Source organism: Carassius gibelio, chromosome B23 (genome assembly GCF_023724105.1).
Source record: "Carassius gibelio isolate Cgi1373 ecotype wild population from Czech Republic chromosome B23, carGib1.2-hapl.c, whole genome shotgun sequence".
Taxonomy (NCBI): Eukaryota; Metazoa; Chordata; class Actinopteri; order Cypriniformes; family Cyprinidae; genus Carassius; species Carassius gibelio.
The window spans coordinates 15255054-15269707 of record NC_068418.1 but is presented as its reverse complement, the minus strand read 5'-3'; the positions used below and the strand labels follow the sequence as shown (position 1 = coordinate 15269707).

General features: G+C 36.6%; 1 protein-coding gene across 7 annotated transcripts in view; it reads right to left on the bottom strand.

The window, feature by feature from the left end:
* LOC128011356 (eukaryotic translation initiation factor 4 gamma 3) overlaps window positions 1–14654 on the bottom strand; it is a 45349-nt gene that overhangs the window by 24296 nt on the left and 6399 nt on the right. For 3 of the 7 annotated variants that reach the window (XM_052593670.1, XM_052593671.1, XM_052593672.1), the window contains exons 2-5: window positions 14501–14564; window positions 10860–11036; window positions 4880–4972; window positions 4556–4588 (exon numbers count right to left, since the gene is read on the bottom strand). In XM_052593670.1, the coding sequence (XP_052449630.1) occupies window positions 4556–4588; window positions 4880–4972; window positions 10860–11036; window positions 14501–14564 (367 nt within the window). Of the gene's footprint in view, window positions 1–1498; window positions 1520–4555; window positions 4589–4879; window positions 4973–10859; window positions 11037–14500; window positions 14589–14654 lie in introns of all 7 variants that reach the window. The other 4 variants (XM_052593665.1, XM_052593666.1, XM_052593667.1 and 1 more) reach the window with 2 other exon arrangements.

The window sequence follows — 14654 nt, the reverse complement described above, 5'->3', positions numbered from 1 at the left end:
GGTCCAAGACACTGTGGACCATTCATTTTATTCAGAGTTCTTGACAATCTCGATGCCACATCAAATTATTAAGTTAATATTTCGAGTTTAGAGATTATTTTAATATCACTCTGCTTCATTTTTTTTAAACAGAAATTGTAAGGAAAAAGTAGGACAGATCTTCTTCTGACCATTCTATCATACACGGAGACAATGAAGCTTTTAATGAGAAGACTGTTTATAAGCTGTTTTAATCAAATGATACTGTCCAGTTTTAGACAACAGTCAGCATATTAATGCAATACTCGTTTCATCACATCATTAAATTTTTTCATAATTTATACTTTTTATGTTAAAATATGGTTAACAAAACTTTGGTTCTTAGGTCATAAGTGGCAGCTTGTAAAAGCAGTTTATGGCTCACAAATAATACCTACTTAAACATACCAAAAAAAAAAAAAAATTTACCTTCAGGCTCTACAGAGCCAGGAGTCCAAAGTAAAATTATAGTAATGATTCTGGACTACTAATAGTAATAAATTTTAATATTGCACATTACAATAATTTCTGAAGGATCTTGTGACATGATTAGAGCAATGGCTGCTGAAATGTCAACTTTTACATTTTGAAATATATTTAATAAGAAAAGTTTATTTATTCATTGCAATACTATTTCACAATATGAATGTATTTTAGATTAAATAAATGTAGCATTGGTAAGCATACGAGACTTTGTTCAAAAAACATTTTAAAAAAAACTTACCATTCCTCAAACGATAGAATGAACATAGAATATGTTACATGTTGCAAATTAACCTGCTGGCAAAGCAAGCGATTCAGCTCACCAGTGTTTTGCTCTTCCAGCACAAGCAGATCAATCCTCCACATACTGGGTTTTTTTAATCAATTTTCCCTATTTTTTTTTTTGGTGCATAATGTCTTGCAGCGTTTTTTTTCTCATTAACTACATTTGACTATATTTTTCTCATCAACTATATTTGTTTTAATTAAAACAATTTAATTGCATATTTTTAATAGTATTTATGAGCACTGGTGCAATAAAAAACCCATCATCAATAAACATGTCACTAAATTCACTGAAGACATTAATGCTGTTAGAAATCAACGTCTAACAGCTGAAAAGCAGCATGAAAACCCTCCTATAACAATCACACAGAATCTTAATGTCTGCATTTTAGCAGTCATGTTTTCTAGAGCATTACAACAGTGAATCCAGTTCCAACAACATCGACAACCAGTTCCAACAGGAAGCAATCAATGCATATAGAAAGAAACCGGTCGGCATGCAACCCTAACAAAATAAAAATACAGCAAGCACTTTCAAATCAATAAGACCAACATGAACATATACAGTGAAGAAGTAAACTGAAATGGAGGATTCTGCTGTCTTTGGGGTGGGTAGCTGCAGTGCAGTTGACAGCTGGGAAGCAGGAAGATGATGTGGAAATAGAAACGGAGGACTTCATGCCATGCATTTTCCTCAAGACTTGCAAATTACCTGAATGGGTCTGAATCCTCCCTTGAATATTGAAGCAGGAAAGAGAGAGAAGCTAATGGGATAATGCACTAATTGGTATGGAGGGATAAAGAGAGACTAACACACACACTTAAGGAGAGATCTGCAGTACAGAGCATGCAAAGAGCCTTTCCTTCAGGGAAAGCCATTTACAAAACAAGAGGGCACTATACTCTCCTTTTTGGGTAGCCAAGTGACATCATCTTTATGTAGAAATGCACAAGAAACAGGACCTGAAATCCACTAACCCTCACAGATGCTCACAATAAACTGATAAAGCGAAATGGAAGATAAATAGGCTTGAGCAGAAACAAGTTCAATATTTAAAGAGACAGAAGTTCAAAGCTCTCTGTAAAATGGGATGAATCACGGGATAATAATTCAGGAACAACACACCCAGATGAAGACACAGTGATGGTGTTAAATGACATGTAAAATAAGACTTTTAAAGCCTTTTAAAATTGTCTAGGCTAGTCTTGACTATAAGCTAGTCAAGCTTATAATGGACTACTACAGACAAGATCTACTAGCTACACCTGGTTATTCACTTCTGAACAAGTGGACTTATTTAGTTTGAGCTAGGAGTTTAAGCTTACAGAAGCAAACAGACCCTATAATAAAGTAAGCACACTAAAAGACTCAAGCTAGTTGCCATTTGATGTTTAAAGGTACAGTTCTCTCTTTTTTTTATTAATCCATGTCATTCCAAACCTGTATGATTTTCTTTCTTATTTGATAGATTATCACATCTTTCACTTTTTTTTTTGCCTACAAATTGCTTACTGGTTAAATGGATTGCAAGATACTGCCAAAAATCTGGATCACTTAAGGCCAAAGTATACTTCGGTTTTTACATGTACCCGAGGGTCTGCATACAGTGCGCATGAAGCCAATTTCATCACCAGTAGGGGTAACGTACACGTATTTGTACCTTTTGATACGAGGCCTTTGGTTTGGTACACATTACAAACTGAACAATTTGTGTGACCAATCCTATTACATTTGTAAAATAAAAGAGCTTACAGTCTGTGAAATATAATTTTCTCAGTGCCACTGTGCTCAACAGCCCAAAAGACATAACAGGCAACGTGATGTCTGCTTCTCCCATCCCAAACAAAGACACAATACTGCAGTAGGGTTGTGACGTTGAGGCAGTTCATTGGATTTTACACTATTTTCCTCTTTTATAAGTTTTTAAATTGCTTGTAAATGCTTTTCAATTAAAACGTTGATATGTATCATCTCAGTTTATAACATCAAAATAACAAAAGACGTGATTGCAAAACAATGGCAAAAAAGCATTACATGCATATTTATATAGTCACCAGTGGCGACCTCAGCAAAAACTTAATTCGCAAATTAAGATTTCTGGTTGCAACTGTTTTAAGCGCAGTCTGGAGCCCCGAGCTCTGGAGAAAAATAGAACAGATGCTGGACAAAGATGGACTGCCTGCGTTCACGTACATCAAATGGACTATACTTTGAAAGGCTACGCATTCGGCTGTGTGCATATGCTAAAAAAAAGAATACTTGGGACTTTAGTGCTCACACTGTGATTTTTCACACCAAATCTAACGATCTAACTAAATCTAACAAAAGCATTAGGATACAGTCATAAGCTGATAGGACAGATTTTATGACATATTTTGCGAACTTAACAAACAGCTGTAATGAATGAGGTGGATCGGACACATGATTATTTGTTATATTTAACAAATAGTGAACGTTACCCCTCCCCAACATGTGCTAGAGAAAACCAGGGCTCTGGTTAATATGGTAACAAAGAAACACATCAATATATGATGAACTCGAAGGAAATATAGAGTTTTCACTCTAAATACACTTTGAAACAGACAAATGTAACCTTGTTCTATACAGTATTGATTCAAACTCTTTTAAATTAATATTTTAGAATCGCATACTATTGTTAACAGAGATCACAGGTATGCCATGTTTGGTATCTTTCAGCTGAATTTTTAATGGTCGAAACACATGCCAACTGTATGCGCATGTGTGTGTATGTGTATGTTAGTTTAAGTGTTTATGTAGTTAATAAAGTCTTACTTGTATCACACTTGAGGTCGTTCATTGTTTGTTCATAACTGGAGTCCCTAATAATGCAGATTTTTGCTCTAAATAGTATTGTACAGTACGAAAGTTGTTTTCCTTCAACAGGAAAGTAAATTTCTTTGAATTGACAGACAGTTGACACTGAGATGTCAAGTAAATACTTACAGCGGATCTCAATATTTATAATTAAACATAACTAGTTATGATTGATTATTCATATTTCCCCTTTGAGCTGATTCGCTACACATCCAAAACAATGCTGTGTGCTGGGATAAATGCACTTTTAGGACATACTTTAGTGGTATTTTTACCAGTTTATAATTCATGAAAAGCTTGAATTAAGAAGTCAAACAACGGCAGGAGTTTACACTTATTCAATGCTAACGGAGTTTGTTTTAATCAAACCAAATCTTCCAAATGTAAACATGTTCTAAAATAACACTGGGCCCCATTGAAAAAACATGAGACAAAACATCTCCTATAGTAGCACAGAAGAAATAAAGGCATACAGATTTGGAACAACAGTGGGGTGATTAAATGATGAAAATTTTTATTTTGGGGTGAACTGTCCCTTTAAATGTGTGCAAAAGCGAATTCAGTCTTATAGTATTTGTTTGCTATTAAACTGATAGGCCCCGGGACTATTTTTTAATGTAGGGACAACATTGCCAGGTACAATAATTCACAAGACCACAGAGCAGTGGTCCTCAACCAGGGGGCCCCTACAAATTCCCAGGGGAAATAATTTCTTTAAGATTTTTGTAAAAAAAAAAAAAATAATAATAATTACTGTAATATGTTAATTTAGAATGCTAATACACTACACAGCAAAAAACAAACAAACATTTGTCCTGGCCCTCTGTCTGAAATGATAAATTTTTAAGGAGTGGCTCCTTTAAGGTTTGTTAATAAAACAGCTACTGGCTAACGTCACTGCATGCAAGGAGGCCATGCATTTGCGTACATTACCTGGTGATGGGTAGGACGAGGCACAGGGGCAAACTGATTGAAGGCAAAGAGCAGCATGGCAGAAGGGAAGAATCAGAGAGAAAGAAAGAAGCGAGAGGTAAGAATTATCACCCACAAACACATAAACCACAAGCTGTGCATGGCATATACAGCGCACTTCCCGAGAGGAAGTAATGACGCAAGGTATGTTATATGTAACATATACACTGCACCAACTAATGACCACAAACCACACCATAAACAACAGCAAAGTGCTCAGCATAAAAGAAGCATTTCTAACAGAAGTCTAATTTGAAAAAATAACATGGAATCACAGGCACTCACCGGGCGGCTCTGAGGCTGTGTGTTCATTGGCTGGGTTGGTGATGAGTAGACCAGAGGGGTCGTGCCGGCATTCTGCCCTGGTGTGTATGGAGGCTGCAGAGTCACGGGGTCCGAGAGAGGTCGAGTAGAGACCGGCAGAGAAAGATAAACAGCAGTTAGGATGGATGTGAGTTTTAGCCTCTCTGATAAAATCCCTACAGCTGAGTGAGCGTGTGCTGCGTGAGTGTGGGTGACAGAGTGAGTGTGTCCACTCCCTGCCGCTGCAAACACTGCGGTCTGCTGACACTGACAAATCTGCCATCTCTCAACACTGGCTTCAAGGCAGAGAAAGCGAGAGAGAAACAGAGGTGTAGTCCTGTTCAGACGTGAGTGGGCACAAACGGAGTGTTTGTGTGCCACTGGGTTCAGGATATATTGAACTATAAAGGATGACGGAACAGTTGCTTTCATTCAAAGCAACTTGCAGTATATTTATTTTGCCGTCGTTCTACCTTGCTCAAGTGGAAGAATGGTGATGGCTTGTGGGTTGCCTAGCGTGGGGTTTGAACCTAAAACTTTTCGGTTTTCTTGAAAGGTTTCAAAAATGATTGGGCAAAAGCAATATATAGATTTTTTTTGTTTATATAGTGGTCAACCATTCCAGTTTTTAATTGCAGAAGTAGATGAAAATATGTATTTTTGGCATTTTTTCCTTTTATTATGATAGGACAGTAAGTAGACAATTAGTTAGGTGGGGCTGGAATTTGCGCTGCTTTATTTAATTTTTTTTTAATTTTAGTATGTCTTTTTTTTTTTTTTTTTTTTTTTTACATTCCCTTATTATATAGTTGTATCTACATTTTATATTTGATCTAGATTTTTAGGCTTTAATGTTAATGTTATCTGTATGCACCGGGGGTCTGAGAGTAACACAGTTTTCATTTTCTGTATGTATGTACTGTATATATGGAAGAACTGACAATAAAGCAGACTTGACTTGACTTGAATCTGGAATCTGTCCGTGAGCTTGGACATGAACTTAGGATGCCTGAAGTGAAATGGCATTAAATCATGAGGCTATTGGCGCCGACTGCAAATACTGATTTAGCAAATGTTACTCTAAAATAAGCAAATAATATTTACAAAGTAAAAAAAAAAGAAAAAGAAAGAAAATAAACAAAGGAAGCTTAATTCTTATAGTTTTACATTAGATCTTTCAATTTCTGTAGTAAGCTGTTAACAGAATAATTTAGACTTGCATTAAAAAAACAAAGCACAATTTGTATCTTTTTTGTTAGGGCTGGGTATCAATTCAGATGTCCCGATTCGATTCTGATACAAAAGCTCTCAATTCATTCTGATTTGATTCGAGTAACAATTTTTTGGTAACATTTAATGAATATAGTTTTAATATAAATGCTATTGATATTTCTAAAACATGAACAGTAAACATCATTTTACAGATGGTGAATTAATAAAAAAATTAAGAGCCACACACCTGAATTTTTTACTTTTTTTTGTATAGGGTACTATTTTTTAAAACAATAACGGCAAAATGTGTTTCTTATTTTTCTGAAAATTAAAACATTAAATCAATTTATCTTTATCAAATTAAAATTAAAGCAGTTTATTTTTTGGTTTACTGCTATTTTTATTTTTACAAAACTAAATCTTATAAACATTTAGTAGTAGTAGTAGTTAGTGTTGTCATGGTACCAAAATTTCAGTATTCAGTACCGATTACCAGGAAAAATGCACAGTTCTCAGTACCAATTTCGGTACCAAAGCAAAACAGAAAAATATGCTTAAAAAAAAAAAACACAAAAAAATTTTTATCACTAAAAATAAAACCAAAGCCATTCTTTGTATTTATTTACAATTGTGTTTAAAGTTTTTCTACAAGCAATATAATTATGAAAAACAGAAAACAAGTTTCACACAAATTTAATTAGTCTTTTAATGAAATGAAATTTAATGAAATTTAATGAAATTTAAACATTTTATTTTCTGGTAAAATAAATGCTATTAAATTAAAACATGGAAGAAATATTGTGTGATTTATTTCTTTAAAAAATAGTTTCATTAATTTATAATAATTTACAGATACTGGTCCATATGGAGATTTGATTTGATTAATTTAAGCTAACTTTGACTAATTTCCTGACTGTCCATATTAAAATGTAAGTTTCAGTTTCATGACTGGATTTTGAGATTCCGTCCGCGTTTTCTGCTTTGTGGAAATCATAGCGCTGTACGCGTCAAGAACCAGGTCGACCAGGTACTCGGTACCACCAGTACTTAAAGAAACCTGGTACCGTGACATTTTCATTTTTTTTAGTACCGACTTGGTACCGAAGTACCGGGTCTTTTGACAACACTAAGTAGTAGTAGTAGTAGTGTTGTTATTGCACGGAGTCTTAAGACTGCACAACAGGCGAATACATTTCTGTCGCAGTTTCTTCATGTTAAACCAAACTTTTATTTTGACAGGGTGCCATGAAGAACTTGCAGCTGCTGTGTGTGTGTGATATGATGGTAGTTTTCTTAAAATAAAAGTGACTGTCAGCTGGAGATGATTTTCGTGTGTTCATATCGTCATATAATGAGACGCCGCAAGCATGGCCTGCGCTTAAGTATGTGTGAAATAAACAAAATGGTGCATCTGCTGTATCAGCCATTCATTCACTGCAGAAATCAAATGAATAAATGACATGGTTTACGTTACTAAGGTAAATAAGAGGGTGAAATCTAGTGGAGAAGACTAATGATAAGATTCACGTTAATCAGATCTTGTGTTAAATGATTGCTGAAATAAATACCAAAAAAGATCGATTTGTGACTTTTGAGAATCGATACTGAATCGACGTCATTTAAAAAAAAAAGTAGATTAATCAATTAATGCCCAGCCCTATTCCTTTATTCTATTGTATTTATCCTTTACTTTTTTATGTAGATGTCGTAGCAACCTTATTTACAGAAAATAAATATTTTATATATATATATATATATATATCGCTTTCTTTAAATCATTCACATCAATTTTTTATCATATGGCCCACGCATAACGTGTTAAATAATCCTGATTACAATATTTACCAAAATAATCATGATTATGATTTTTGGCACAATTGAAGTAAAATTCAGCCCAAATCTCTATCCGCCTCTGACATCCACAAACCTCAGCGATTCCTGCATTCACATGCACAGATTTTGATAGAGGAAAGTGTAGATACGTAATTAATGTTTAGCCTCTGGAGCACTCTTAGCTTATTAATAGGCAGTCACACTGGCAATGCGGGGCAGCAGTAAAGTGGGAATGTGAGTGCTGGTCCCAGACAGATAACAAGCTTGAGAACAGCTGAGTCACCCTGACAGTCTTTCTATTCCTGTGTCAGAGTCAGATGGGCACAGTGTGCATGTGCGCGAGTGGCTGTGTGTGCTTTGACATCTGCATCCAGTTATGTGAAATACCTTCCATCTGACCTATAAAGACCTCTGTGTAATGTATCTGTGAGAAACAAGACAACAAAACATTGATGTACATGTGCTGATTAATTGTGGCAGGCATTAGGGCTGGGAAATCTAGCTAAAAATGTATTTCGTTTTTCCTCAGCATCTTGAGGTTTCTGACAATATTCATTATATATCACAGTAGTTGTGTATTTGCTTTAAAAGGCTTAAATAGTATTTTTTTTCTTTATTATCAATGGGACCATAATTTTTTACCAAATTGTCCCTGAAAAAAATGTAAGTAGATCTAATTTAGCATAATGAAGATGTTTTTCAGTGTTGAAACACCAAATGAACAAGACGTTATTTTTTTTAACTATTTAAATGCTCCAATATACCGACACATTTTTATTAATATGAAATGAATTGCTTAATCAGAGCTTAGAGTCACTCTTTGACTCAGAAGGCCCTATTTTGACGATCGAAGTGCATGGTCTAAAGCGCATGGTTCAGGTGCACTCAGGGCGTGTCCGAATCCACTTCTGCCAGTTTAAAGACGGGAAAACAGACGGCACGCCAAAGACGCATGGTCTAAATGGGTTGTTCTTATTCTCTTAATGAGTAATGGGTGTTTTTTGGCCGTAACGTGCAATAAACCAATCAGAGTCTCATCTCCCAAGCCAGTTGTGCTTGCGCCGTGGCAGGTTCGCTATTTACATGCCGGAATTTAATTTTTCATTTTTACAAATATTTTGCCGCGTTTCCACCGAAATTACCCGAAACATTTGTACCAGGAACTTTTTTTCCCAGGAACTTTTTTCCCCCAGACCTGTTGCTTTCTGTGTTTCCACCGCGGTGTAAAGTACCGGGAAGATTAGGCAAACAGACTGGTGACGTAGGTCTGCGCGCGTTTCTCAATGGAAAGCACGCTGATTTTGGATGTGCATCGTCCTCGGTAGTTCAGACTTTGTGCATTCGTCTCGGGAGTGTGATGTACGCGACGACGCAAGTCCGGTAAATCTGTAAACAGCAGTGTACTTGATAACTTCAGTCAGCTGACCATGGCTACTGCAATTTTCCTCTCTTTATATTTACAATAAAACTAAATAGGATATCAAATACCACTGCCTCCTTTCATTTTCATTTTAACATGAGAACAGCTGCAGAAATGTACTTAGTTCAGGGATATGTGTGTATATACAACTTCTCGGCGGACAGATGATGACTGAGCTCTCACTGATTGGGTGGAGCAGACCGTCTCTGAGATCGGCTAAAATAGGCGCTGTCTTTATAAATAAACCACAGATTTCAGTTTTAAACAACTACATTCTCGCCTGAAATACTTTTAAAATTACATTTCATGACACAATAACAGTAATATTTTGAAAATGTTGATCCGAATAAATGGTGGTTGAACTCAACCAATGCTGCGTGAACTCAACCAATCAGGATTTTTAGCGCCCAAGTCCCGCCCCCGAAAGTTCCGGAACTTTGAAAAAGTACCACCTCGCCAACAGGGACTTTCTGAGGGGCATTTTTTTACCCGGGAACGTTATTTAGTTCCTGGTTCCTGCGGTGGAAACACACCAAGTACCAGGCCAAAGTCCCTAGTTCCTGGGTAAAGTTCCTGCGGTGGAAACGGGGCATTTGTGTGCTGCTTTGCGTCCCTGTGTGTGTAATAAGCAAAGTGTACATACATTGTGCAACCGCCTATAGGCACATATTATTAACATGTTCTTAAGAAAGAAAAAATATTGCGCCAGACTTTAGAACAGGTTTGAGTTGTGTGAGCACAAACTGATTGATTCCGGGACCGACCCCGGGTTGGGGACCTAGCAACATTGCCTGTCTCTTGTGACTCTTTGAGCTGGTGTTTTCAATATTACAACCCTGCAGTGCCAGAGGGGCTAGTCTGTGTTTTAAATGCAGAGGATGGTGTTTGTCTAAAAATAATACATAAAATACAATAAAAAGAAATGTGCGCAAAGACTGAAGCAGGAACCACGGAGCTACCCAGTATCCCCGCTGAAGCTGAGATTGTTCGCCAGGTCAGTGCAATGGTACGTGATGAGGTTGTGTATGAGCAAATTAAAAACAAATTGCAACAGCATGGAGAGATAGAGAAATCACAGGTAATTAGCAAATAAATCCACCAAGTGCTGGAAAACAACAGAAAGAGCAGCGGAAAATTAGATTGACCTTGCTATGATTAATGTTATGATATAGCCTAGCGTTTTCTATTTGTACATTACACGTCACATCCTTATCTTACATGTCATCATGGGACCTTTACGGGATGAGTGTGAATACATGCACAGATTCCGGGAAATCACTACCAGTGTGAATAAACCAAAATCTAACGATCCAGGAACAATTGCCAGGACACATTACCCGTGTATTTTCCAGCAATGGAGTTTTGTTGTCAACTTGTATTTATATTGTAACAGTATTACAAATATTATATTATAATATATTACCCAGCCTTACCAGGCATACAAACACATAAAAATGACACATTCACACAAACAGAAAGACTTGTGTGTGGACTCACCCCTCCTCCTGCATCCCAGCCTTTAGGGTTAGCATACAGATGCGCAGTGTTCACTGTTGAAACTGATACCTGAGAGAGTCCAGGGGAGGAGGCAAGACCTGGTGGTGTGGCCGCTAGGTTAGGGTGTCCCTTGCTGATTTCATGTGCTGTATATGGGGGACCAGGGGGTCTATGGACCTGAGAAAATAAAGAAGAAACACTTTAGTTTCAACACTGAAGAGTCAGACAAAATAACCATTACTGTTTTTTAAGTCAACATGAAACAATATTCGCAAACTCTCTTTACTTATGTAACACGAGACGTTGAATATCGTTTTAATTTGGTAACGACATGAAATAAAGGGGGGACATTGGGGGAGGTTTTGTGACCAGGAAGTGGAGTATGAAGGTCAAAGCTCACCTTCAAGAATATCACAACATCTCCCAACTAGGGCTGTGCGATATGGACAAAAAAAACCTATCACGATTTTTTAACCAATTTTGCGACTTTGATTTTAATCACGATTTTGACACACACAGACATGGTTTACAGTCATAAATGCATTCAGTATAAATTTTTAACTTTTTTTTTCTTTTTTTTCCTCGCATTGGTCATATAGCTCATTGTAGCGGTTCCTCAAGTGTTGAAATAGATTTGTTATACATTATACAGGTTCACACGTACTCCGTTTGCAGTGCGTATACAGTATGTGTATGCGGTGAAGAAATAGCAGCGATAGCGCGTTATTGTAACACGAAAGCACATTAAAATAATACGTGAGTGCGCTCACAACACTCTCTATGCTCACCGTGTGCAGTGTGAACGCTCTGATCCATTAACATGGGCTCGAATCACAGACAGTGTGTGTGAACCTGGAGTTAGGCATATGCCCAGTCTGTTCTGTTCTCGCGTTCCACTTAAGCACGCTGCATTCTGATTGGTTCAGATAGCATACTGCGGGAGGTCGGGACAGTGGAAAATCGTGCTCTAAAGCGATTTAGAAATCATTTCAATTAATCACACAGCCCTACTCCCAAAATCTTTCTGTTATTGTAACCTTCTGTAATCTGTATACTAGCATGTACCACAATTCACATATTTTGATTTTAAAGGGATAGTTCATAATTCAGTGAGAAATTAATGACAGAATTTCCATTTAGGGCTCAACTATCCATTTTAGAGAAACTACACCACCATCCAAAAGTCTGTGGTCGTTAAGATTTTTTTGGCTTGTTTTTGAATAAAATCAAATAAAAAGTATCTTATACTCACCAAGGTTGTATTTATTTAATTAAAAAAAAAAACAGTAAAAATTGTTGAAAATTTAATAGAATTTAAAATATCTGTTTTCTAACATATTTTTAAAATGCAATTTATTGCTACGAGAGCAAAGCTGAATTTTCACCAGCCATTATCCAATCCAATCTTCAGTGTCATGATTTTTCAAAACATTATACATGCTATTAACATAATAAATGTCTATATTAACACTTTTTATCAATTAAATCTGTCCTTGCTAAATAAAAGTATTCATTAAATAAAAATCTTACAGATCCCAAACTTTTCAACAGTACTGTATATTTCTGCAACAGCTATTACAATAGTTAACATGATTTTCCCCACCCACAGCCTTGATATCATCAAACAAATAAGGAAGTCAAACAGCTTCACTTGTTTCAGATTATATTACATTCTGATGAAAGACAAAAACTGATGAATCATGTTCAGTAAAACCAGAAACATTAATTGAGGAAGTAAATCATTTCAAATACATTGAACTGCCATAGTTTGAGGCAGCTTTCCTCATATTCGAATTAACTGTGAACAAAGCTTAAACAGTGTTCAACAACAGAAAGTAGGCTTATTCCTGTGTACTCTAGACTACGTCTTGAAGTCCAGTTCTTTCTATTACAACAAGCAAGCTCTGTTTACATGTAGATAGCAATTAGTCACCACATGAAACTCTCCTGTGAATACTCATTACAGCAGCAGCAATGGCGGTTACTATCCATAACCGTCGCTTACACAGGCATATGAGAGAGTGCAGTGTCATTGTCAGTTCTGCCTGGATTTTTAAAGTTGCTGCTGTAATTATAAATTGTAAATGCGGGGCCAGAAACTGATAATGAGATTAACTTGGTGGTTGCACGGTGAGAGACTGCAGCCCGAGCTACTCCATAACTCATTAAAGAAAACAAGAAACCTGCAGTACTGTCGTCTTCCTCACAGATCAAAGGCTTCATACAGAGAGCAGCCAGTTTTTACCTACTGTGATGGCTAAAGAACAGCCATCTGCATGCCAGACATAGAAAAATAAACATCTCCACCTCGGTCATACAGCTTATGTATTAAATGACAATCATTCAGTCAGATCTAGACACCTGAAATTTCACATGACTGGCTTGCTGGCTTTTCCAGGCAACAGCAGCAGGTGGAGAATGACCCACTTATTTGCAGAGATTACGCAGCTTACCCAGCAGCCTGGGCTTTTCCAGGGTGGGGTGCTGCTGTGCTGAGAAGGGGCGGGTGAGATCACACACACAGCGCTTTGGCTCCCAGAACGAGGGGCTTTCTGACCCAACACAGGAAGCAGGAACAGGAGAAAGACTAGCTCAGCAGAAAAAGAAAAAAAAAAAGCACCCCACCCGTCCACTTCCCTCACTACTGCTCGCTCAACCTCACGTCAGTCCAGCCAGCTGTCAGAAATCAATTCTCCTATTAAGGCAACAATATAAAACACCTAGCTTGCCCTTTATGTGTGTCAAATATTTTAAAGCCATTTGACACTAGATTGGCCAAGAACAGAATATTAAGAAATATATTCATAGTTTTATAAAAATACAAAAAAAAAAGTCTTGTTGTGGTATTTTTACTATAAATCTGGAAGATGCTACATCATGCAATAGGTTTATTTAAATTTCATTTTCAGCATTAGAAACACATGGATATCTAAAAGATATAAAGTCATGTTTATATGTAAAAATCATATACCTTTTTATTATTAGTTATTTTTATTTATTTTTTATTATTATTAAGTGTGTTCTCAAAATTCATTGAAATATTTAATTTTGTTGGAATATGATTCATTGCATTCCAGGAATCTTAATAAGGAAGAAAGCAATTTTAGCCAAATTTGTGGAAGTGGATGATGCATAATTTATGTAATGATTGTCAACCATCATTTTCAAAATGACTGGAAACATGTACTAGCATCTCTAAACTCAACTATGTATGTTACATTTTGCAATAAAACAAAAAAGAAAGAAAAAAACAGCTGAAAGACAGAAATGAATAACACATTCAATTTTTGGCGCTTTCCTGCTGTAGCTATTACATAGCTACAGCAGCAAACAGCTTCCACCAGTACACATGGTGGTCCTCATGTTGATGACTCAAATGCACTGAGGTTAGGAGTCAAATATTTTAATGTTACATTTGCGGGGAGAGAGGAGTGGTCTGATCCCAAATAAGAGTTAAAGCAAACATATGTACGAGAATGGTTTTATTTCTACAACATGCTTTAAAGAACCAGTTATATTCTTTAAAATGACTGCAGCAAAAGGGACAGGCTCAGATCATCTAAGGTAAAGCTGCATGGTTAACAAGTTTGTGTCTAGATGTGAAAGTCAGCCAAAGAAAGAAAATGAAACATTCAACTCACACTGTAGACAGCAGCGAGGGGCTGTGGGGGGTAGATTCGTTCCTCCAGGGACACTCTTGGGATCCTAGAGGGGAAATTAAGGAAAACTCTGGGGCAGAAAGTACTTAAGGCCAAACACAGCAACAAGGTGGGAAAACACACACGTAATGCATGA